The sequence below is a fragment of the Diorhabda carinulata genome, chromosome 8 (assembly GCF_026250575.1).
Source record: "Diorhabda carinulata isolate Delta chromosome 8, icDioCari1.1, whole genome shotgun sequence".
NCBI classification, from domain to species: Eukaryota; Metazoa; Arthropoda; class Insecta; order Coleoptera; family Chrysomelidae; genus Diorhabda; species Diorhabda carinulata.
In genome coordinates, this window is record NC_079467.1 from 19943159 (window position 1) to 19969952 (window position 26794).

At 31.3% G+C, this 26794-nt stretch overlaps 1 protein-coding gene across 4 annotated transcripts in view; it reads left to right on the forward strand.

The window, feature by feature from the left end:
- The window catches only part of LOC130897347 (proton-coupled amino acid transporter-like protein pathetic), a 120989-nt gene that overhangs the window by 52233 nt on the left and 41962 nt on the right, over positions 1–26794 (forward strand). Inside the window, exons 1-2 of one of the 4 annotated variants that reach the window (XM_057806156.1) lie at positions 7767–7863; positions 17005–17350. The exons of 2 other annotated variants lie outside the window; for them this stretch is intronic. In XM_057806156.1, coding sequence (XP_057662139.1) covers positions 17303–17350 — 48 coding nt within the window. In that variant the 5' untranslated portion in view covers positions 7767–7863; positions 17005–17302. Of the gene's footprint in view, positions 1–7766; positions 7864–17004; positions 17351–26794 lie in introns of those variants that run through there. One more of the 4 variants, XM_057806159.1, reaches the window with a different exon arrangement.

The window sequence follows — 26794 nt, forward strand, 5'->3', positions numbered from 1 at the left end:
TCATAAGAGGAAATTAACAAATTGAAGAGTAATCTTTATTATTCAAATCTAATTCAATTGTGCTATAAATAATTTTAGATTCTTTTATTAAAACAAAAATAATAAATTTGCTGTCTATGTTGTGGAAATTCTTTTTAGCAGATAAGAAAAGTATTTCCAAACCCTATCGGCACCATTCAAAACTTATCAACATAATTATGTGATAAAGCAAGCGAACCATTGTATACTTCACCAATCATTTAAAGGTCAATGGTAGTATTTTCCATTTTTATTGCCTTGCAACAATTACTTGGATAATTATTTTTAAACGAACAACTTAAAAAATGGAAAAGAAATCCAAATTAATTCTAATAAGCTATACAAAACAATAGAAAAATGTTTGGACTGGTCAAAAACCTATAAATTGTAGATTAGAAAGCTGTATCATAAGACCTATAAGTACTTATTTGCCAATAAAAGTTAGAAATTTTGTTTCAAGTTAATTCCAAGAATGTCTTCCCGGCAAATATCACCGAAAATACGATTTTAAGTTTTTCCAAATACTAAGATCCAAGTTGTATATTCTTAACAGTTTAGTTTAGTTGCAACTTGTAAAGTACAGAGTGGAATCGATTGTGAATCCTAGTGTGATAATCGAAAATTTGGAAGGACCGAGTAAACGTTGAAAAATCGGTCCTTCAACAATTAATGAAAGAACATTGATATTTAATTGTTTTAAGACATTTTCAGACAAACATTTATGTAAAAGTGTTGATGACACAGTGGAATTAGATAGTAGTACGCTTAATGTTGGAAAATCTACGATTTATTAAAGAAGAGACATGTCTGAATTTCAAACAGCATCTAAAGCTTCAGGAAAACCAAAATTGATTTACTTATCTATTGGCGTTTAAGAAGAAAATAATTGAATGTTGTTTTGAATAAATTTTACCAAATAGGTCCTCCGATTAGAATTGAATCAAGTTCTATTCCATTTTTGTTGGAATTTAAATTTATATTGACATTAAAAAAATATAATTAGGAGCTTTTAAGCTAATCTCTAAAAATACTAGTGCTATAACTGTAAAACTACTTCGAAAAATATCTATCTAATAAACTTCAAAAAATGTTATGATAATACACTTACTTTGAGCTTCTACGAGAATAATCCCAGAAGTACCTGACCTGACCAAGAGATGGCGGTAGTTGCTTGAAGCTGTATTAGAAAGTACCCAATCTATATAGCATATGATATGAAGTTTGAAGACTCCACGTTGTTTAGTATTTGTTTGGCAGCCATCAGTAGTGAACGTTTTCTGTGAATTTGTAAACAGGGTCATCGTTATATGATGCAATACTTTGATTTGAAGGGCATTAGTCCAACCAATATTAAAGATGAACTAGATTCTACTCTGGGTAAGACTGTTCCTTCGTTATTAATGTTAAAATTGTGTAGCAGAATTTAAACGAAGCCTTACGCCCTGCGAAGACTAGCCTCGCAGTGGTCGATCAAATGAGGTGACGACTCCAGAAATGTTGTTTTGTTGTTGTGTCCATCAATTCACGCCCAGAAACAACAGAACGATCAAAACAATGCACTGAAAACGGAGAACCATCTCCAAAGTAGACAAAGACCGCTCTATCTGCAGGCAAGGTCATCAAGTTTTTTGGAAGCGCGTGGGATAATTTTCATTGACTATCTTGAAAAAGGAAAAACATTTGAACGAAGAAATCCAGCAAAACGACAGCATTTTACTAAAAGAAATTATTGTTTTATTAAGGTAATGCAGTAGCTCACACATCCGTTATTGCGATGGCCAAAATTATTGATTTAAAGTTTGATTTGTTACATCATGCACCATATTCCCAATATTTAACCACTTCGTTTTATTTTCTTTTCCCAGACTTGGACAGAAAAAATGGCTCAGCAGTTAAAGAACTATCATCTTATATTGTTTGGAAACGATTTGTGGGAGTTAATTATCATACTAATTATATTAGCAGAGTACATGAATGGCGAGTAAACATCTAAAAAGCAATCCTTTCTTGTTGATATCTAAAAAAATGTTAAAAATATTTGCTTTGGTGTTATTCGTTTTTCTCTATTCATATTTTTGAACAATGTTTGATTTAACTTTTGAATTTGTCGGCGGAAACCAAATATTGTCGTAATTTTGGCTATGATATGTCTTTTATACTTACTTTTATGACTATTCTGTATGTTTTTGATAATAAAATAAAAAGTTACAATACTAAATTTAAAAAAATGGTGAATAGAAATCAATAAAAGTCGTTATTCTTATTATTACCTACATAAAATTGTTGAATGAAAAATATTCTGTTCAAATTGAAATCAACGAAACCTTGTATACGAACTCTATAATCTGATTTTTATCAATTTTTATATAAAATTTTAAATTCAGTTATATTATCATATCTACCGTTGATTTTGGATTATTCTTATAAGCCTTAGGTAACTAATTACGGTAGTCGTATTTTGGTTTTAGTAGTTTAAAACATAAAACATTTCGTTGAGGAATGATTTAATTTATCTCAATAAAATAATATCTGCATATATAATCGTCCCCTCAACAAATGTTTATGTTGTTATCATCAATAAATATTTACTTTATATGAAACCAACTCACAAAAAGTTTCGTGATATGATGAAATAAATGACAAAATTCAAGTCAAAAAAATTTTCCATCACATTTGTATGTTTCATTCCAAAAATTCATAATTTTAGTTACAAGTTATGACCTAATGTTCATTTGGTGTGAAAGTATAAAAAAAATGGTTAAAACTTTTACAAAATATATCTTTTAAACACAAATAGTTCCGGAAACGTTTATTCGGAAGAAACTGTTTTGTATTGTTGTAAATAATCACAAGAGCGGTCACAAAATAATGGTTTTTTCCAAAACGGTTCATTTTTGCGTAATCAAATGTTATTACTTTTTTATTAATGGTGGAGAATTTAGGTGGGAAAAAAGGATCTTTGACCCCTGCTGCACGCCTCTGAAAAAAACTAGAAATCATCTATTTATGTTAGAACAAGTAGTCCATCAACCTGATAATCGTCAAAAAGTTTCAATAACAATCGATCACACCATTTGAAATTTATCGACAAAAAATCGTTTTATTTTTAAAACTTTAACGCCCTGTATCTTGGAAATCGTTGGGGACATAAATTCCCTATCTCCATAGACATAATTTGCCACAAAAAATTACCCAGCAGTCGAATTTAGGGACACCTTGTATGTGGAACTGAATATATCAATTGGAATGCGATTTTAATTACAAAAAAATGACTAGCCTTGATTTTCTATGAAAATCAGTTTAAAATAATGTGTAAAAATTTGCCGTTTCAACGTACTTTATCAAAATAAGAGTTGGAACTAACAATTAGCGTGATTAGATTAATCATTAGATCACCTACATCATGAATATCAGAATAAAATTAAAATGAAAATAAACATTTGTTTTTTAAATTTTTAATCAGCTTGGATTCGGTTAATTATCCACCATAAATGCTGAAACTTTTTAGGTAATCCCAAAAAACAAAATGTGAACAATCAGATTATTTTTTCCAAAAAACTTTGATATTATATTTAAGTAGTAATATTAATTTAAATCTCTACACGTCAAATCTCGTTTTGTCGTGATTCCTTGAACATCAACAACCGATGTTTTCCTCCTGTGTCTTCAGTATTTACAGTTACCAAACTCATTTTCATCTTCTTTCATCTACTATTTCAGTGGCTACTAACAATAATCGACAATTTCAATCATTACTATTATTGATTATTGTTTCTGTTTCTTTACATAAATTTTTTTTACATGTTTGCTTTGGTATTTCCATCGTTTATTCTTCATTATATTAACTTCCAATATTTTGTTTGTCTCTTGTTTTTCATATATTTTATAAAAGGTGTTTCTTATCTTTATGTTACTTATGAAGATAGTGATGAAGTACCTGGCCCAGCGAAAGAAACATAGAAATTTTGGAAAAAAAATATATTTATTTTTCAACCTCATCTCCTTTTAGCTCCATACACATTTTCCAGCGATGTTCAATAAGATCGATACCCTTTTCATAATAAAAATCGTCAAGTTCCTCAAAATAGCCTCTAACTGTCCTCATCACCTATTTCTTTGACCACCGAGCCATTTTTTCAAGTCTAGGAACAGAAAATAATCCAAGGGGGCTAAATATGACGAATAGGGTGCATGAGGTGGCAATTCAAACTTTAATTCATTAATTTTGGCCATTGCAATAACGGATGTGTGGCTGGTGAATTGTCTTGAAACAATACTTTCTTCTTAGTTAAATGCGGGCATTTTTGCTCGATTTATTCGCTTAAAAGTTGTAATAAGTTCGCATAATACTCTATGGCTTTTCCTTTTTCAATATAGTCAATGAAAATTATCCCACGCGCATCCCAAAAAAATCGAAGCCAAGACCTTGCCTGCAGATAGAACTGTCTTTGTCTTTTTTAGAGCATTGGAACATAAGGAAAAGTAAAAGATTGGATGAAGATGGGTTTACATTTCCACCAAATTTCTCTTCTACCTTTTATTCCCAGTTTTTTTCATTGCCCTTCCAAAAACCAATTTCAAAAGTCAAGACTTGTGATAACGACTGTGATCCATTTGATGTTCAAAATATTTTCTATTACAATCAGTGACTACTAATAATTTTCAACAACAATTATTCAATGTTTTGTTCTGTAATAAACTGGATTGTCATGACCTTATGCCGTACCTATTATTTTACCTAAAACTATGAAAAAGACATTAAAAATTGGACAAATAATGGAAGGTCTTTCTTAAACAATAATTATATGGTTACATCAAGTCCATAAAAAATGATTCATATCCAGAAGTATGTACAACACTATGAACACAAACCCAGTGATATTTCAGTTAAATATATTCTTGGATGAATACTTTCCAACACTTAACAATGCCAATAACAATGTGAAAAACATTAAGTTGGTTCTGCAAACTCAGTTTTTAATAACATGAATATTTATCTATTCTTATCCTTATCTATCCTATCCTATCTATCTGTCCAAATTATTTTGATCCAGTTCTTATATGATGATTCTATATTTTTAATTGAATTTTCAACTACATCTCTTGCATTGAAATATAAGGTGGAATGGGAGAATACATTCAGTACTTTTGAAGGCTTGTTGTAAGGTAAATTCTTCCCTTCCAGCCCCCACTTTGATACAGGTGTCTGAAATTACCTTTTGAACTATAAACTTGAATTCAACAGGTATTTTTTATATGATGATAGGGACGGACTATTTTACCTGTTTACTTCCTAGAACAACCCTAAGAAATTCATAGGCGCCGATTTAGTAATTATTCAAGGGTACTTTTTCAAAATGATAAATATATCAAAATTCAAATAGCTACAAATCAACTTGAATGATAAACTGAGGCTTTAAATAATAACGAAAAAGTTCACAAGGAAAATAAACGTTGCAATCAACAAGGATGCGAAAATTGAGCCAAAATAGGTGACTTTTTGATACATTAAACTCGAAAAAATATATATTGAGAGTTGTAGTAAAGCGAAGAATAGAGAAAGAAGAATTATTATAACTTCTAAATAATCTTCCAATAAAAATCATGAATGAATGGAAAAATCGTTCGTGGTGGATAAGAACCTGGTCTGACTGGCTGAGAGATGGCGGTAGTCGCTTGAAACATACCACTGAATTAGAAAGTATACAATCTATACAGTAGATGTTTCAAGTTTGAAGACGCCACGTTGTTTAGTATTTGTTTGGCAGCCATCAATAGTGAAAGTTTTCAGTGAATTTGTGAACATGGAAAAAATTGGCCATCTTTATAAGATACTTTACTTTTATTTGAAAGGCATTGGTCCAACCAATATAAATACTGAACTAGATTCTACTCTGGGTGGAACTGCTCCTTTGTAATTAACAGTAAAATATTGGGTAGCAGAGTTCATTCGAGTCCTTACGGCCTGCGAAGGCCGGCATCGCAGTGGTCAACCAAATGAGGTGACGACTCCAGAAATGTTGAAGAAAATCCACAAAACATTACTGGATGATCGTCAACTGAAAGCGCACGAGCTAACAGATATAGTAGGCATTGCAAATAGTGCGGTACATCTCATATTAACTGAAAATTCGGAAATGAGGAAGCTGTGCGTTTACAATAGAACAAAACACCATCTTGAAGATGTTTCCATTGAGCATTTGGTAATATTTCATAGAAATAAAGCCGAATTTTTGCGTCATTTCATAACCATGGATAAAACGTAGGTCCCTCACTTTATACCCAAAACAAAAGACCAATCAAAACAATGGGCTGAAAAAGAGAATCGCCTCCAAAGAAAGCAAAGACCTTTCCATGTGCAGGCAACGTCATGGCGTCGGTTTTTGGGAAGCGCTAGGGATAATTTTCATTTTTGAAAAAAAAAACTCTCAACGGCGAGTATTATGCGAACTCATTCAACGTTTGACCTAAGAAATTCAGCAAAACAGCTGCATTTTGCTAAAAGAGAGTATTGTTTTATGAAGACAATGCACTAGCTCACACATCCGTTATTGAGATGGCTAAAATTATTGTTTGAATATTTAAATTGCTAAATCATGCACTCTAATCCCCAGATTTAACCCCCTCGGCTTATTTTCTGTCTCCAGATTTGAAAAAATGACTTGGTGGTTAAAGATATTCAAACATTGAAGAGTTGATGTCGGCAGTTAATGGCTTGACGATTCTCATTATAAAAAGGGTATCGAACTTATTAAACACCTCTGGGGAAGCTAAAAGAAGTTTACGTTGGAAAATAGATATAGTTTTTTCCAAAAATTTTGTGTTTTCTTTTTTAGCCAGGTACTTCTAGGACTATATTCGTACCAAAAAAAAAACGATATACGAGTAGCAATAGATCATAATACGGCCGAAGAGATGAACTAGTCTTTAGAGAAAAAATAATTGAGTTATGAATATCCGGTAAAGATAAATAAATTATAAGATTCATAAAAAGAAATAGTTGAAAAAAATTGTAAAAGAACTACGATCTTCTTAATAAAGTTTTCTTAGAAATATAAAAAATAGAATATGAAATTGAAACATTTGATAATAAAAAATATCGATTAGGCGTGTGAGAATTGTAAAAAATATAGTAGGAAAAAAAGATCCCTTACCATCTAGCTACCATTTATTTATAATACATACATACAGTAATGAATCAACACTTCATGAAATGGAAATCATCGGTTCATCGATTTAATATCTACGTTTTTATCGTACGAATATTTAATATATTTTAATATTTCAATTTAAAATCACTACATTTTTTTTAATGTACATATGGCGTGTATTTTCCGCGAGTACATCTATATTATTTTTGCTAGAATAGACGATTACATACATTAACTTTTTACTGTATAATACAAATTACCTAATTCTCTTTTGTAGTTCTTATATATTTATTATTTCATGTTATTGCTCCTGCCACTATTATATCATCATTTTATTTTCATCCTCATTCAATTGGCAGGTACAACCTTGTCTGTACTACTACAAACTTTAACACATGCAATAACAAAGATTATCCACTTAAACCATCATAAACTAAATAGTACATGCAATCAAAGTGGCATATTATTATTTATTTCCAATAAATTATCTGAATAAATATTCTCCTCAATTCGAATTTCAAAGTCCAAACCTGTAATGAATGAATTATTTTTTACAAACTACCAAAAAATTATTTGTGATTGTTGTAAATTTAAGGCGAAATTATTGAATTGAACACGTGATATTTATTTCTTTCATTGTTAGTTTTTAATAAGAAAGTTTATCAGTTAAATATTATCTACTTAACTTTAACAGGTAAGTCAAAACCACTTTGTTGTAATGAAAAAATTGATAATACCTATATTTATTTGACACTGCGAATTATCAAATACACAAATAATTTCACTGAAATGTATTCTGGAAGTGACTATATTTGCTTATTCGAGTTCTGATCGGTGTACCACAAAGTGTTGAATAAAAGTTTTTTCAAATAATTTAGGCCGTCTGCATACATGGATTAGAAGTAGACAGAGTGCACCGTTAGTCCAAAATAACCTATTAACACTTTTTTCAAATAGAGCTTCGTGTTTAATCTTCCACGTTTTCATAATTTATTAAATTACAAATATAGGTTGTTTCAAAAAAAGCTGATTCACATTTTTTACGATTTTTCCGCAACTACTGGCAACATTGTATTGAAATTTTTTATGTTTTGGAAGCTGATACATCCAATGAATTTGTTGTTATAACTGAATCTCATAGAGGGTGCTAGTTACACGGTTCGTACCAAGTACTATTGGACATAACTTTTTCAATATTAGATTTATTGAGCAAAATTTCAAGTGAACTTAAACATCATTTAATTGAAAAAGGTACTCTTGATAAAACCGGATAATGTGTACCGTTTTAGGAATATTTTGATTAGAAAATTATGAAGTAATAACCGATGCTGGTATGAAGTATTGATAAAGTTATTAATTATTATTAATTAGTAAGCATTATGTGAATTGAAAATCGATAAAACTGATACATGTAAAAAATTGGGACTGAGGGTTTTCATTTCTAGAAACGTTTCAAAAAAATCCAGTATAATCAGTATATGATCTGGTTTTTTAAAATTAAATAAAATGTCATTCGCTGATAGTTATGACGTTGAGGCAATAATAATTACATAATTTCTGAAACTTTGTTATTCGTTGAATTAGATATTATTAATCAAAATCCAAATTTTGAATACACTGATATGTTATTAACATTAGGTGAATGTTTAGGAAACTCTGGTACAACAGTTACGCAGAGTTATGCAGAAGAGTTTCCCCGAAGAAAAGTAAAAAAACATTGAGAACCAATGAACGATGTTGTCGAGAAACTGGTAATGTAAGATCTAAAAAAATAAATTCTGGTAGTGCCAGGATTTTAAATTTAGTTGATCAAAACACTTAGGGAATGTGATAAGACAAACAAATACGCAAGTACTTGGAGGATACTTGAAGAGCAACAACTATATTCTTACCGTTATAGACAAGTCCAAGAGTTCTTGCCAGACGATCTACCGGTTAGAGTGGATTTTTGTTAAATATTACAAGAAAGGACAGCCCTCAATCCAAATTTCAAAAGGGTATCAAAGTTAATGTTTGGGCAGCAAAACATGTGTTCTGTAAATTTATATTATTGCTTACATTACTATATAGATGCTGATTGATGAAAAATTATAGGAATTCTGGTTACCGAAATTATTGTTTGATTATAGTACTAGTACTAAAGGAGGCTCAAATGCTTGAGGCCCCGATTGATGGGCGCTACAAGCGTTCTTCAATCTTTTGATCAAAACTCTCAGTCGAAGCTGAGAAGTGGAGGAGTGTGGAGCGTATAATGGTGTCAAATGTAGATTTGGGCTTCCTGGCCTTAACATTGGTTGCTGTGAAGCGAAGAAACCACAAAAAGAAAAAAAGACGGTGGTTTTCTTAATCACCGTCAATGCTTCTTGCTTCAAGCTTCAAACGGGTTTCTAAACTATCAGTCACGCTTGATACAATCAACTTGCTCAAGCCACTTGATAGTCTAGGGCCTACTTAATACAGATATAAATGAAATATTTGAATGATTGCAACTAAGCGACATTTTTTTGTATAATTATTCATTACTTCTCATAATTTTGGACTTTCATCTTTTGGCACGAATACAATCTTTGTAAACCTTTTAACTTATGAAGCTTACAAAAATATATATACACGAGTCAATTTAATGAATTAATTGGCACTTTTTCTATACTTACGTGGACATTTTTATTTTTTTGGCTCCAAAAATATTCCAGTGGCCTGTACATAGTTTGTCATCATGCCAGATTCGTTCAATCAAAATTGATAATGAAAAAATAACGTGAATATTATAACGGACGTAGAAAATAGTTATTATTTAACAATCTGAAGAGTTTTGACATAATTAAATTTTCACAAAATCACTATCTATCATAAAAACGCACAGATTGACAAAACGTACTCACTATATATAATATTATAATTTTATTCTGGAAATAACAACTTTCTATTTTACAAAAAATGCAAAATAATTAAAATTTCATAAACGCGTTGAAATGTATGCGGGGTACAAAAACTTCATAAAGTTAATGTACGAGGTTCTTTCAAAAAGTATTGAGCCTACCGCTATGTCTAAGCTTCATCATTCGTTCGTATCTGGTATTCTTTAAGAGGCATTTTTAATCGGAAAAGGTCTGAAAATCGCAGATAGAGACGTCGGGACTGTATGGAGTCTACCAAATCTGTATGACTTGGTACTGTGTTATATATTGCTTCAAAAGAATCGATGGATGTGTTGGTTCAATGACGTGCTGAAGAATTTAAACATATATTGTCTAAAGCTGTGTCACATCACGTCACGTCAAAGTAGCAATCAGAAGAATTCATCAAAATTGTTTTTACTTTCTTCGTCCACGTTATTTTTTGGTGTTGACAAATCAGAACGCTTCAGCTGTGAAAACTGTTGTCAGCAAATTTGTTGCAAATTCATGAGCTTAAACATTAAGTTGGTATTTGTAAGGCAAATGGCTGTCGGATTCAGATTAAAATGAGATAAAACTGACTGTATATATCTGTATATATACGATATGACGTGCTTTTCATAAACTAAAAGAAAATAAGAAATAAAAACATTGGATACAAAAATTTTTGAAAACCATCAAAATGCAATAAAAAATGTAAAATAAGAAATTTTTAGGAAAGTTTCAGAAATTGTACGTTGACAATGAATTTTAACTTTACTCAAAAGTCCCTTTTACACTTATACAGGGTGGCTGATTAAGCCTACTTGTTTTAAGATATCAATTTGAAATTGAATCATTATTAGTCTTCACAATTTAAAATCATTTACAATCTTAAGGGTTGTTTCAAAATGCCATATCCAACTTACATTTTTTTTTAATTAAACATCCTATATTTGATTGTATATTTGGAATCAGCTAGACTTACCCATCAAAATAATATAGGGTTGATGTGTTTTATGGGGTATTAAAAAAATTATAACCAATTTTTCATAAAAATCGTAACAGTTCAATAACCTATAAAATCTAATAGAAATTTAAGAATGAAGGTGTAGTAATAAACATGTTTGTTCAATATGGAGTTAATATTGAAGGGGGGTATGGGGGAACATCTGTATCTATTCTTATGACGTTGAAGTTTCGCGAATATAGAGAGATCAAGAGTGGTAAACCGATTCTCTTTTTCCTTCATCCAACAGTACAATTCCACTATCCGTTCTCTCTATCTTTATTATTAACTCTATGCTTTTGATACAGCACAGTACAACTCAAAATTGCCCAACTTCAAATGCTGTATTGTACTGTATTGCAAGTTAATACCAATTTTTCTAAATAAATAACAGGTTTCTGAATAAAGAAAGTAGTAGTAAACATCGCCCCCGTCCAGTATTCCTATTCACTATTGACTAGCTTTTACCCGCGGCTTCGCTCGCATCGAATCCATTAAATAAGTATCAGAAATCATTATAATAGAAAAGAACGAACTCTGTAGCTATTTTAAAACCTGAGATATAGATCTTTGAATGTAGAAAAATTGCCGAAAACCTACAAAAATCCAAAACTCCACATTGAATGTCCGCGCCTAGCTCCTCTCCAACTCAACCGATTTAAGTGTTCAAAAACTCAAAAGAAAGAAGGTGTTTCAGCGAGTGTTCTTAAACCAAAACGAAGTCTCCATCTTGAATAGAACCTGAGATATTGAGGATAGAACGTGTGTATGTGAAAAACTCCCATAAGTAATGTACAGGGGGAAATCGCATTTGAGTATAACTTGAGAATGGTGAAAATTAGATGGAATCCGATGGTTGATGGCTGATTTGTGCATCAATACCTTTCATTGAAAAAGAAAATTAAGCAAATTGGTTGGGTAGAACGCCTGAACGGACTCGGAATGGAAATCATCAATTTTTTCAATATATAAGATTGTAAAAACCCATTTTTGTTGATATTGTATCACGCAACACCAATGCAATGTTTTTTTTTTCGGAATAAATTCGTATTTTTTCAGACATGCATTTTTCATTGTTAGCTAAAGTAAACATTTTTATTTTTACTGGCTCGTGCGTATTCAGGTATTGATCAATGTTCATTGATTCATTCCTTCGAATAATTTCATCATTTGCAATAAACAATACTTGAAATAAGTTATTTTCAACAAAAATGTGTTTTGAACTAGAACTACACCTTCAAGTTGTCTTTGTTGTGATGTTACCTGCAATATATGAACAAATTCTGAAACGGTTCCTACTTCATGATATTTCTGCATGTTAAGTAAAGTAAATGAGTGTCTAGAGAAGCTCAGTATACTTGCCATAAACTTAAATCTCGCTAAACCTGCAACAAATCTGCTGGGTTGAATAGTTGTTGTTAGCATTTGCTAATATCTATTCGAAATGTCGCAATGAATTTTGATTTGCCACAATCCCAAAACTAAAATTGAGATTTGAATTGAATTGTAGCTGACATGAATGTATTAAAAATTTATTGACACAGTGAACAATATAGGCCAGATCATAAATGAATAAAATCTTTTTTTATTGAGTGTTTTTAAGGAACGATCTATTCATATAATTTTAAGCAACTTACACATAATAAAACAAGCAAATAAGAACAAACTGTGTGAAATGAACGATTTTGTGTTTGCGTAATATATTTAAAAATATTATTTGGCAAACTTTCTCAAAAATATTTACATATTAACAGTAATTCTGACGACGTTTTGTCACACCCATGAAATTATTTTTAAACTTCATTTCTCTCATGTAAACCGCCAATAGTTATCAAGAAAACTCCTTCCAAAAACGAGAAGAACCTCTCAATAACCTACCTGTAAACTAATTCCAAATTTGTTATACAAAGCGAATACTTCACCTTGACTACAGCTAATAGAATGGTTCATGATCGGTGGTTGACTGCTAGCTGCGTTATGATCGATCTCGTGGTATAATTGTACCTTGATTAAGTCTAAATAAACTTGGTTTACAAAAGTAATAGATATGACCCGTTATATTTATGAAGAATCTAATTTAAACATTTGCCATTTTTACGACAATGATGTATTTCAAAAAAGTAGCCTTTCAATGTCGTTATCTTCAATTTCTTCTTCACTTTTTGACTCAGAATTGTCGCCCAAATTAATTACGAAATTGTCTTTGGAGACTTATCTCATTTTCTCAATTACAAATGACTTACAATAATATTTATTTGAATATCATATGCTATAAATGTCAACTTGTTCACAAGACAACCCTATCGACCATAACTGACCGAAGTCATCCTGAGACGTACTTCGAAAGTTGCGGATCAAGTAAAATGGATGAATAAACTGTTAGGAGGACAGCTGAGACAGAGGTGGGGAATCAAATCACTTCTGTTAAAGGCAATTTTGAGATAATCTAAGGAAGACTTGATTTCTCTCTCATGGAGCTCAGTAATGAAGTTATTATATACTGGGAATGTAAAATTAAAAACCTGGGTAGTGAGTTTCTGTTGAAAAAGCGTGTCGAAGTAACTGTTAGTAAAGCACGAAGCCGATGGATTGCAGAGTCTAGCTGTACACCTGAGTGCGGAACAGCACGAAGAAAACCGTCAGCAAACTTTGAGCTGTAAATCTCGAAAACAACTGTGATATGGTGCACAATAAACTTTATAGTTGTAGTATACTAGAGCAATTTTAACCACAACTAATTTGAAGCTAAAGCATTTCCAAACAAAAATCCAATTCATGTTTTTGTAACGACTTATTAAAGCAAACCACTTTTAGGATTAAATATATTTTCGAAATTCAATAATTTACTTTTTATTCGACATGGTATATAAGATTTATCTTTATGCCTATACTCATTAAGATTCTTGAGAAGTTTGTCGCCTTTTTTAATGTGATAAGTGATAAGAGAGTGCTAGGATTAGCATAATAAAAGATATGTGTCACGACAATCTAATAAAGTTATACGTAGATATAATGAATGAGTCAGTAAAAAGTTCCGATACGAATATTCAAAACCACAAAATTGTAGGATAGACAACAATAAGAAATATTTGTGCAAAAATTTAGGAGTCAATTAAATAAATATCAATTTACTCATTTAAAAAATTTTAAATTTCTAATTTTTGACTATTCCTGAGTAATGTTGAATATTAATTGAAGACGCTATCAAGAATTTAAAGTCAAGAATGAACATTTAAAATTTCACGCTTCAAAAACCCAAAAATTATTTGGTAGCATGAAACACAACTGTTCTAATTAATAAGAATGTTTGTTATCAAGCCAAACTCAATAACAGTATAGTCAAAAGCTTAAGTTTTCTTACCCCATGTATCTTAAATAAAAGTGCCATATACAAAGCTGGTGCCACCAGACTCCATTAAGGATACGTTCAAACCAGTCTTCAATTGATGGATCAGAAATCTCTGGTTTCTTCAGTCTTATTTTTAACATTCTTTTTTGTCAGATTTAGATAATTTCGTGGTAGTTTTCCTAGTTTCAAATCTTCCATTTAAATAAAAGAAAATAAATAGTATTTACGAAATTAAAATGAAAAATGTCGGCTGAAGTGAAATTATTATGGAGAACCGATGTAGTAGAATACGAAGTGGAAAAAATTGTCTTATTGAATATCTGTGTGTACATACGTTTCAAATAACTAAATTCGTTTTGAAAAAACGAGAAAAGAAGTGAATTTTAAATAAATTACTAGAAGATGTAATAGAAATGAACGTAAATAACCAAAGAAGACATAAAATACGAGGGCGAATCCATAAGTCCGTCACCTTTTGATTGATACACAAATTTTTGGAGTAAAAATCGTTTTATTTTCCAACATTGCTTCCTTTGACTCTCTATACCCAACATCTCTAACAACATCTCTAAGAAATGTTTATCCCTTTGGATAATGATTTCATCGTTATGAGTGAGAGAAAGTGACGATTAGGCTAGTTTATGGATTTTTTTGCATATGTGTGCGTTGTTACATTGTCCAGGTCGTAAAGAACTTAACTCCTAGCCAAATATTATTTTACAGATCCCAAATCAAGCCAATAAGTTTGCAGCACATTGGCCATTGATTTTTTTACTGTGGATTTTAATGTGGATTAAACTGCACGTTTATCAAAAAACTGTCGCCCGTAAATTATTGGCTTAATACCCTCCTAGTCTTTCTTTGGTGCAAATTCAACCCGAGAAACCCAATGTTTTAACTGTTGTTTGATCCATAGATTGTTGTGGTGGATCCACATTTTCGCCAAGATTATGAAATGGAGCAAAACCTCCATATTACCATTGAATAATACCGAACACTCCTGCGAATTCATCATAAGAAGTCTAGCTCGTAATTAAAATTACACAATCTCTCGATCTTCTAATAATTGACCGTGAATTTTTCAGTTTTTTGGAGTAGCTCACCGTTTTATGAAGGATTCAAATATTCCAGAATGACATACCAACCAATAAATTTGCTTTGAAACTGCGTTAAAAATTACATGAAACATCTTGGAATGAATATAAAAAGATCATAAAATTCCAATTGCGAAAAAGGAAACAATGAATCTTACTCATAGACAATTGTAGCGAAGCTTGGAAACTTATTCGTGCCTTCTACAATAACCTCTTTGCACTTGAACAAGCACTGGTCATCTTATACTTTTTTGGTCACAAAATTTATATCAATATTTTTCAAGAGAAGGTTTCTCTTCCATGAATTTTATCATTCATTGTAGATTCCTCGTTGAAAAATCAGCCATTTGAAATAATATTTATATGGTCTAGATTTTCTTAAGCTTTTCTTCATCATCGGATGATTCGCATCCGCAATATTGTACATGATGCTCAAACAAATTACGTTCTTATTTGATTGAGTTTCAGTATTATCATACTGAAGTACTAATCTAGTTTTTTATTCGTGGGGTGAATTAACAGACACTGTCTCTTACGTTCTGATTTATTTAAACACTATACACTAATAACTTATAATAATTCACTTAGCACTATCACTTAACTAACTTAATAATTTATTTGAATTCTTCGATTACTTTCGATTATATAAACTCCTTCCTATATATATATATATATATATATATATATATATATATATATATATATATATATATTTATATATACATATATATGTATATATAATAGTTCTAGAAAAATAAAGAAGCAAACCAAATAAATAAATAGACGTTCCTAGAAGTTATTCAAAAGACACAATGTAAATAAACCACTTGATATAAAAGCAAAGATCAAACGAATTCCGGGTATTTCATTTAAGGCGACGCCGTCGCCTAATTCTAGAATTCTACTATATCAAAGCAGGACCGGCTCCAGGGCGGAGACGAGTTCGTAGCAATATCTTTTAGACTCGTCGTCGTTTGGACCTTTTGATGTTTTTTCCCTAAGGGATGCTGGCGCAATAAAAGGATAAGGCCCTGTTAACGATCAAAGGATAAGCTGTTACCTGAATATTTACGAAATCATGTTTTGATTGGTGTCAATGTCAAAGGGCCAATAAATAAGTATAATGCAATGACAAAATTCTGATCTACATCTTTGGCAATTCCAGTTCTCATGTATACTACATGTATATTATTGTATATATTTTAAATAAATTAATTGAGTAATGAATTCAATTACACGTTTAGAGTTCGATCTATTCTCTATCTTGTCCACTCATTTGTATCTCCCACAGCATTATGGTACTAGCTAAACTAATTTTCTTCTTATTCAAAGCGAAATCTCCATGGTACTCGAGGTATCAGCGAAGCAGTTTATATATCCATAAAAGAACTCGAAGATACTGTTTTGAGATGAATAGAAATCTACTGATAAAATTAATTGGTAAAATAGTAAATATTTACATCGGCGCACGTTTAAAAAAAATTTTTTTGAGAAATTATTCCTTCAGTTTCAGTTCCTCACCTGTAGATATAAATAAGTTCTACCAAAACTTCGTTGCGTTTGCGTATGAATCCAATTTAAGTCGACCATACTGAAACCACAAACTTGTTTCCATTATATCGTTGGGTTAGTACATTATAACGATTCCTTTTCAAATCCAAGACGGAGTTAGTGACTATAGTCGATCCCCCACTATTGCGACGTACATCGACTTCTCCTAGTGAGCGGCAGTCGCAAAGCATTTTGAATCTAGCTTTTGGAGGTACAAGACTGTGTTTTCAGTGTTTGTGATTTTATTACCAAAAATGTCTAAGAAAAACGGAAGTGCAGCGCTCCTACGGGGAGGCGACAAGGTAAATGAATATTTTTTCCAAATAATATTTAGTGACATGTATAAACTATTAACCGGCGATTTTCCACTACTTATTCTATGGAAAATACCGATAAATAACATGAACGCTTCGGAAAGAATTATTCGAAAATGTAAATTTATGCTAAATTAAAATTTTTTTATTTGGCAAAAATTACCTTGATCTTTGAATATTCGTTGAATAGAACGAGTAGTTACAACAGTAACAGTATAAATTATACTATTATCAGCATTTGTTGTATTACTTTCTATTTTACAACTAGGTTTACTACAGCGACATCTTAAAATAGATATTTTCAAAAATTTTCCAACTTAAATTTTTGGGGAATTTTTTAAGGCTGGTACTACATCAACTATCGAATAAATTTCTTATATCTATACACAATCTTCTATTTCCAATTCTAAATAAGTTAAATCAACTTAAACTTAAAAATAAAATGAATTTTTCTAACTTAATTGCACAGTTGAAAATCAAATTATTAAAGCAACAATCCTAATATTATTAGAATATTAGCTTGGGTCTCATTTATTCGATTCTACCTGTTCCAACTCGTGAGATAATATTTTCATAAATACCCATAAATTATTAAGGATTTAGATGATGAAATATGGTAATCTATATCAAGAATTAAGTTCATACACGTTTAGATAAAAATATTTAGTAATAAAAAAATATATTGTTGCCACTCTTGTAGTTATTTTTCTATTTTATGAAGTAAATTGAAATAATATGTTTTCCGACAATGACGACTAGAGTTTTATAAAACTTTGTTTTTAAATATAGTAAAGATTATAGTCGATATCTACTAGAATCATAATATTTTAGGCAGTTTATAAATATTTCATTATATAAAAAGGGCATATTGTGAATAAATGATTTTAATCAGAAGTTCGTGTCTAATTTGCTCGTACTAATATTCTTCAACTCGGTGGTTACTAAAACTCGATAAGTGACGTAGCAATGGAAAAGTACTGGCTTCTAAAGTTAATAACGAACACATGGTTATATTTGCCGTATTAGAATAACTGAAGGCCTTTTTTTTATTGGTATAGCTTTATTGTTAATGATTTTCGTGTGGGAATATCTAAAATGATTACGATTTTTAGCACGACACATTAAGGAAAATTAATTTTTGCCAGCATTAATGGTTTTTGCTATTTGTACAGTTGAATGGTTTCTGAAAGGATATTAATAATATTAATTGGGGCTCGTTTTTATATCCTCAATCATTTAGTCATTTATATGATAATTTTATTGGAACTAAAAATGGTTTTTCAATCAATATTGCATCCGCTAGATGTTACATTTTTTTATTAGTAAGATTGAAAATATTCATAATTTCAAAATATGATCTATTAACAGGCTCTTGTCCTCAAATATTTTATTCTTTTCATATGCTTTTAAAAAATTTTCTGATAGCTTCCCACTATTTAGATTCTTATAATCCCCTCCTCCAAATAGTTTATTTTCAGTCATTAATAATATTTCTTTTAATATACCATCTCATTATTTCGGTATAATTTTATTCATACTTAATAAAGCGATTATTACTTTTTGAATTTGGAGTTATTGGGAGGGAGGAGAAAAAATCGAGAAACAAATATATCGACTGGAAAAATGTTATTTTTTTTCTCACTCATAAACTTTTTAATTCCTTCCTTTCTATTTTGTCCATCACCAATTTATTTCATTCAAACTTTTGTTTCCGGGATTCCGCTCGCTTGTTATATAGAAAATTTCGATTACATCATAAACTTATGCCAAAGACGTAGCAAAATTTCTCTTGAACGTGTTGTCTTATCAACCAAATTCATAAAAAAGAATCCGAAATCTAGTTCTGTACATTGAAATTATCTAATAATTTTCTGTTGTAGGGAAATAAAATATTTATACAGTAATTTCAAATGGTAGAATCCATTTGTAGGAAGGTTTTTTCCCGTGAAACAATTTAGGGACGTTAATAAACCATAGCTAAAAATCAACAGACTTGGGAGTCTGTCAGTTAGGCGTTAGAGGCGTCCCAAATTTATTTATTAGAAATTGTTACAAGCAGATGATATACACTCTTAATGTGTTCGTTATCCATTCATCTGTATTGTTTTTTCTGCTCTGTTAATCCTTCAAGGTTGAAGTTGCAATATCAATACATATTTTGATTATTATTTTTCTCTATTTTCTATATTTGATACTCATATAGTTGCAAAATCATTTACTATTATCTCGAAATCGTCTCAGGTATTTGTCTTTGTAATGATACATATTTGACTTCCCAAAATCGACTATGGATAATCGACATCTACCGCTTCTATGAGTGCAGAAATGTTCCCAATTTATCACGAGAATGTACATAACTTGTAAATCTATGTGTAAATTGACTTTCGTTTGTTATAAAGCTGTTATGATAACCAACAGCCGAGTGCACAAAGGAGTTAGTAGGATGCACCACTTTTAACATCTTTTATCTATTTTTTAATAAAATTTTAACCTGAAAAATTCAATATACTATATTTTATACACCATTAATATTAATTTATAATTTTTGAAGGCGCCATTATAAAGGTCCGGTAATCATTCTGAACGTGTTAGCAAAGTTCAACCAATTCTTTAAAATGAATTCTGAAGGTTATCTCAGGATCTGTTAGAGCTAATTTTAATTCGAGACCTTGTTTCCTTGATTAGAATATAAAAAATAGTCATGGAATGTAGTCAAATTCTTTGAAAAGAATTTTAGTAGCGCAGTGAATATTGTCTTGATATTTGAATATTTTATATTTGTTCAACTGAAATTCGATGTTTACTTTTGTATTTTAGAATTCAAAGGAACGATTTAGGAACGATTGCATGCGCACTTTCAACATTTTTATTCGCGAGTCGATTATTCCCTCCTCCCCTCTTTGACCGTCGAGCCATTGTGTCAAGTCTGTGAACAGAAAATAATCCGAGGAGGTTAAATCTGGCGAATGGGGTGTAGAGGTAGCAATTCAACTTTAATTCATTCACTTTCTTCTAACAAAATGCGGCCGTTTTTGCTTGGTTTCTTCAATTAAACGTTGCATTAAGTCGCATAATACTTGCCATTGATAGGTTTTACTTTTTCAAGATAATCAATGAAAATTATCCCACGAGCATCCCAAAAAACCGACGCCATGACCATGCCCGCAGATGGAATGGTCTTTGCCTTCTTTGAAGCCGGTTCTCCCATTTCAGTCCATTGTTTTCATTGTGGTTTTGTCTCGGGTATGAAGAGTTGGACCCACGTTTTATCCATGGTTATGAAACGGCGCAAAAATGCGGGTTTATTACTATGAACCAATGCCAAATACTCGACAGAAACATTCTCAAAGTGCTATTTTCATTCCATTGTGAGCAAACGCGGCAAACAGCTTTCTCATATCCAAATTTTCAGTTAATTTGTGATGTACAGCACTTTTTGAAATGCCTGCTATGTCTTAACTCGCGCACTTTCAGTTGAAGATAATCGAGTACCGCGTTGTGGATTTTCTTCAACATTTCTGGAGTCAACACTTCATTTGATCTGCCATACTGGTCTTCGCAAGTCGTACGTCCTCGTTTAAACCCTCCTATCCAATATTTTACTGTTGATAACCAAGAGTAAAATCTAACCCAGCTTTTATATTGTTTGGGCTAACGCCTTTCAAAAGAAAATATTGTATATATAACGATTCTCTCAAAACGTTCACCATTGATGACTGCTAAACAAAATTTGAAACATCTACTGTATAGATTGTGTACTTTCTAATATAATGGTATTTTTCAAACAACTACTGCCACCTCTAGGTCAGGCAAGGTATTTATCGGACCATGTATACGGAAGGGATACATCAAAGTGAACCAAAGCATGATATTTTTTTAATTCAACTATATTGTAGACAGTATCTAACTGCTCTTCAAAGAATATCGGACTTAATAAGATAAATTTAAACCCATCCATAGCAAAATATTTACGCAAAATTAAAAGCTCAGATTTATTTATAAATTAAAACAATATTTTCAGTAACTGCAACAAATCAAACAATCATAAACAGATAAAAAATATAAATGGAAGTGAAAAAAGTATTTTCCGCGTATAATTTTAGAATTATCTTCACCCCAGGTTTTTGCTTGCACGAACCGTACCATGAAATGGTTGCGTACGTTTCGCTAGCTTGAATTCGCTCTAATGTATACTAAGCCTCGTCTTCCCAGTGTTGCCACAATTTAAAAGCTGAATATAAAAATTGAACTAGAAAATGTACTAGATTGTACCAACTTCAAACAAATTTAATAAAATTATAGAAAGATGTATAAACATAACTTTAAATTAAATATTTTTTTCCAAATATGTTAGAGACTGTGTCAATTATTATTTTAAGGATGAAAAATTTATATAAAGTTTACCGATAAAATTAGCAATGCAGTACAAAAATCTCACGATCTAAATATAAATCAACTTGGCTCTGTTTTCTAATTATTGTTACAATCTAGTACAATTTCTAGTTTATTTTATTAAACGAAAATATAAAATAACTTTATATTTGCGAACGCAGGGAAAATGTATTAGAAAAAAGGAAAAATGTACTAGCGTATAAAATACACTAAAATGTACTAACATTGTACAATTGTACTAGCTCTGGCAACACTGCGTCTTTCTCGTCTAAACTGCTCGTTGTAACTGATACCATGTTTTTCGAAAAAGGTTAGAAATTATCTCCAAAAAATATGGATATATATTTATTTTAATTTTAGCAGAAGATGATTTACTTGTGCGCTCTTTACAAGTATGCAATTCGCGTAAGATCATCTTCCATAGCTACTTTAAGAAGTAGATAGTGTACCTACGTATTTCATTTTGAAGTTTTTAGAGTTCTCAAAAACCGTTAGGTGTTAGATTCTCAGCACCAATGTCGCCAGATTAAGAACACATTTTCTATAAAACTTACACTAGAAAAGTTCCAGATACTCTTATACAGACATTTCAAAACGTAACTGTAATGTCAAACTTGTAGGTATATACGTCACAATTCATCGCGTGGCTACATTAGCTTTACGAATCCAAAAAGTATAAATAACAACCTATTGCAATATTCATGATTATGTAAAAACTTAACGGTGGCAATTCTAAAATAGAATACAGTGGAATAACATTAGAATGGTTGACAACATATAATTAATAATCTATTAAAATTAAACGATGCACGATTCACTACAAAAAACGAATGACAAGCAATGAAAGTATATTCCAGAGCTATAAATTGCTCATTGATAGTCATTCTACCAACATTTATTTTTTCTCATACCTAGTGGGCAGAGTTTGCAAATGGAACACTGGGTGCGTCTTTTGTTTGGAATTACATTACACGCAATCCATCACCCGTTATGTATATCAATTATATGTTTTAATAACAATGGAGCTCTTGAAAGTAGGTCAAATTCATTGTAAGAAAATTTCACTAATTTGAGAAGATGCATTTATCACAAAATAGCATTTCACTCATTAAGAACTTCATTGTTAGTCTACCTTTTATTCTGCTTTATTCTATCAATAGCGAATTCTTTTCACCTATGCAAAGTAAAAGTCCGGAAAATTATATTTTTATCAATTTTCCCAGAGTGTGAGGGATTTTTTTCCTTATCTTCACCCGTGACAGAAGATCTTGTCCTCAATTTATAAAGTATCTTCGGTTGATATTTCTTGTACTCTCATTTCATAATCCTGAAAGGAATAATAAATAGTATAACGTATGGCCCAGTAGTTTTAGCACAAAATTCAGGAAATAGGTTACACAAGAATTTTTTCAAAACCAAAATATTTCACGCAGAAACATTTATCGTGTCGTAGCCGTGAAGAAGGAACCTTCCAAAAAGTGGAAACTAAGAATTTTTACTCAAGTATGAGTAGAAAGATTTATAGAAGAGCAAAAGATTGAGTCGGGGGTTCCGTAGGAAAATTAACGCGTGAATACCATACTTCAAAGCGCAGGAATTAGCGTTGGTCATAAATACCTACAATTTGCGAATGACTTCGACAAGAGGTATATTCAAACTTTATGTGGGTCGAATAAGGAGGAAAGTTGTTGATTCTGGAAGGTTTATTAACAACTCCTCACTAAATTAGGTGATTTTGTACGTTATCACTTTGGAGACGATTTGATGTTTTAGTCTCACTTTGCCATTATGCAAAGACGGCTCAAAATTGGCTACATCAAAATACCTTTTGTACTAAAATAAGATAACCCAACTAATTGACCTCGCGCCCGTCCAATTGAAGATTTTTGGGAAGTTTTATATCGCAAAGTGTATGATGAAGACTGGCAACACCCGAAATAAATGTCGTCCAAGACCTAGATGTTTACAGAAAATTAGTTAAAGTTATTAACTTTGTTAGATACTAGCATTAAGCCGTTAAATATGGCAAATAAGAAAAGTTTTATAAAATATACTTGTTACAAAAATATATGGTTAAATATTTTGTGGAAAAACTATTTGGACATACGTTATTGATAAAATTTATAATTTATTCTATCAATGACAAGAACAACAAAGAAGTTACAGAGAGTACCCTGTAGATGTAACAAAATAATAGCTAATAGAATCAAATCCTTTAGTGAATACGTATTTCAAAAAATTAGAAACGTTACGTGATAAACAAGGCTCATAAAATTTTTTCAAACTTCCAATTAATACGGAAAAATTTGTTTGTTGTCGATTTTCGTTGGACCTTATAAATAATCAAAAATTTTTTAAGAGGTATAGGATTTGATTTTAAAAAAAATTTAAATTTAAAGTTCGATGATGATTTCATGCCAATGTTGGCCGCGGCTCCGCTTTAGATAGCCCATGCTCAAGGTCCAATTTTGGCACACTCTCTCCAACATATCGGCCGGTATTTCACGAATAAATGCTTCAATAATGGCTTCCAGTGCGTCAATCGTTGCTGTTATTGCCTATAAACATTAGCCTTAATATGACCCCACAGGAAATTGTCCAAATGCGTTGAATCACACGATGTAGGCGGCCAATTGTCGAGCCTCAAACGTGAGATGAACTGTTCACCGAAGGCAGCTCATAATTTGGCCATTGTTCGCGTGCCGTATGGCATATGGCACCGTCTTGTTGAAACCACATGTAAGGCATGTCCAATGCTTCCATTTTGAGGTAAAAAAAAACGTCAATCATCACATAGTAGCGCTCGCCATTCACAGCAACGCTCCGACCACCGGCCCATATTCCAAAACAAATAGTGACTTTTTCGGGATGCATTGGTAGCTCTTGCAATGCTTCTGGCTGGTCTTCACTCCAGATGCGGCAATTTTGCTTGTTGACGTATCCCAATTTTTCGATAAAAAATTGGATCTACCTACCCAAAGCCCATTCACCAAATGTTAGACGTTGTGGGAGATCGTGTGACTTCAATTCTTGCTCCAGCCGTATTTTATAAGGTTTTACATATCGTAATTCTGATTTCCTCTTTCATAGATCTTAATCTAATAGTTTTTATGTTATTTACACACTCTATATTAAATAAAAATAATAATTGTCGCGTTTATGTGTAATTCATCATTAAAATTGTACGTGATTTATTTGGGTTACGCTAATCTCTATCATAATTGGAAATTCACAAGGCTTGCTTTGAACTAAACAATGGATATGGAGTAAATTTAGAAATTCGTTAGTGTCTGAATAATAGTCAAGAAATAAAACGGTTTAAGTTAAACGTGGTACAACTTGTGTTTCAGGTAAACATTTTTAAATAGGTTGCATATATTATCAAACCAAATTTATATTAATATTTTTGAAATTAAATTCATGCACACAGGACTTACTCGACTAAAACGTGACGTGGATATCTCCAAAAGCTAATCTGGATTTTGTGATTAAAATTGGTAATCCCATAACATTCTATCTCCTTGACTAAAGTAATTCGTAAAAATATCTTAACTTCAAACAATTCTATCAATTCTGAGAAATTACTAATTAAACGGAGCTAAGCTAACGGATCACAGCCTTGAAATGGAGGTATATAAATTTTTTTTGATAATTTTTCAACCGTGAATAAGTTACTTAGTTACGATATTCAACGCTGCAAATAATGCTCCGAAATTATATAAGACTATTATAAAGTTCAAATTTAGAGTAAATTTTCATTCCAAAGCCGCCAAATAAATAAATATGGCCGAATGAAAGTAAAAGATATACTTCAACTGTTTTATTCAACGCAGCCCACAAAAAGAAACATATTTTTTTGTTATTATGTCATTCCTAAAGCCTTTGTTGAAGCTCAATGATGTCGCAACGTTTATTAGCGTTTAGTATAAATCAACCAAGCAATCGGGAACACCTCTTGAGATGATTCCATATATTTTAAGCAAAATATGGTGGTTTTTTATTTTGTTACAATCATATCTTTTGGTCAAGTCAATTAGGAACCAGATTATAGGTGGATAAAATCCTCATATTGGATCCAATTCATCTTGGATCATAGTTAAATATCTGTGTGTCTTGGTACTTTTTAAGCTAAAAAAAGAAACCTACTATACGATTTCTAAGTAGTTAGTTTGTTGGAGGCATTTTGGTACTAGGATCATCGGTCATTGATCGGTAGAAGCCTTAAGCTACGATCAGGATACTTTTCATCAAGCTTAAGTAGGTTTTTGCCTCTTATATTGGTGCTTTTGGTTATCTTGATCAACTTTTTAATAAGCTAATCTTCAACGACCTATAACAAATTCAATCTTCACCGATTTCAAGAGAAATTACGTGGCCCAGTTACCGATATAAAATAAAATCATGGCTATTTTTGCTCTTTTCCAATTGGTAATTAAATTCTGTGCATCTCTATTTCAATATTTTTATTCGCCGTGGTCTCATATACATATTTTTTCGGTTTAGGCAATCCATCTTTTATCGTGATGCCTTCTGTACATACCATAACTTATGATGGATTCTCAGTTTGCCTTCCACAGCTAAATTATGATGGAATATAGAGTGTGTCTTTATTTGACCCCGTCTACTTATTTCAAATGCATAATTTGTTATGTTATTTGTTTGTTGAACTCCTGTTAATATTTCTCCGTAAACACTTATATTTTTAGATCATCGCCTATCAAAACTACAAAAATCGTACTCTTATTAGCGATTGAAAAAAACATAACCTCTATTCTACCCAGTAGAAACTAGTTCCATAGTCTATTTATCAAAAAAAAATAGTAAACCAAAACAATGATTAGTGCGTGATCAGCACGTGAATACCCCGTGCAAAACTCGACGCTACATGTAATTGGTCCAAATAAAAAGCCGCATGAGAGGAGCGAACGCCGCATCGCTGAAGAAGCCGTTAGATCAGATGTAGTGCAAGTACGGCATCGTATTATCATACTGCAGTGAGATTGTTAATATTTATATAAGTAAAATGCTAGGAAATTATGA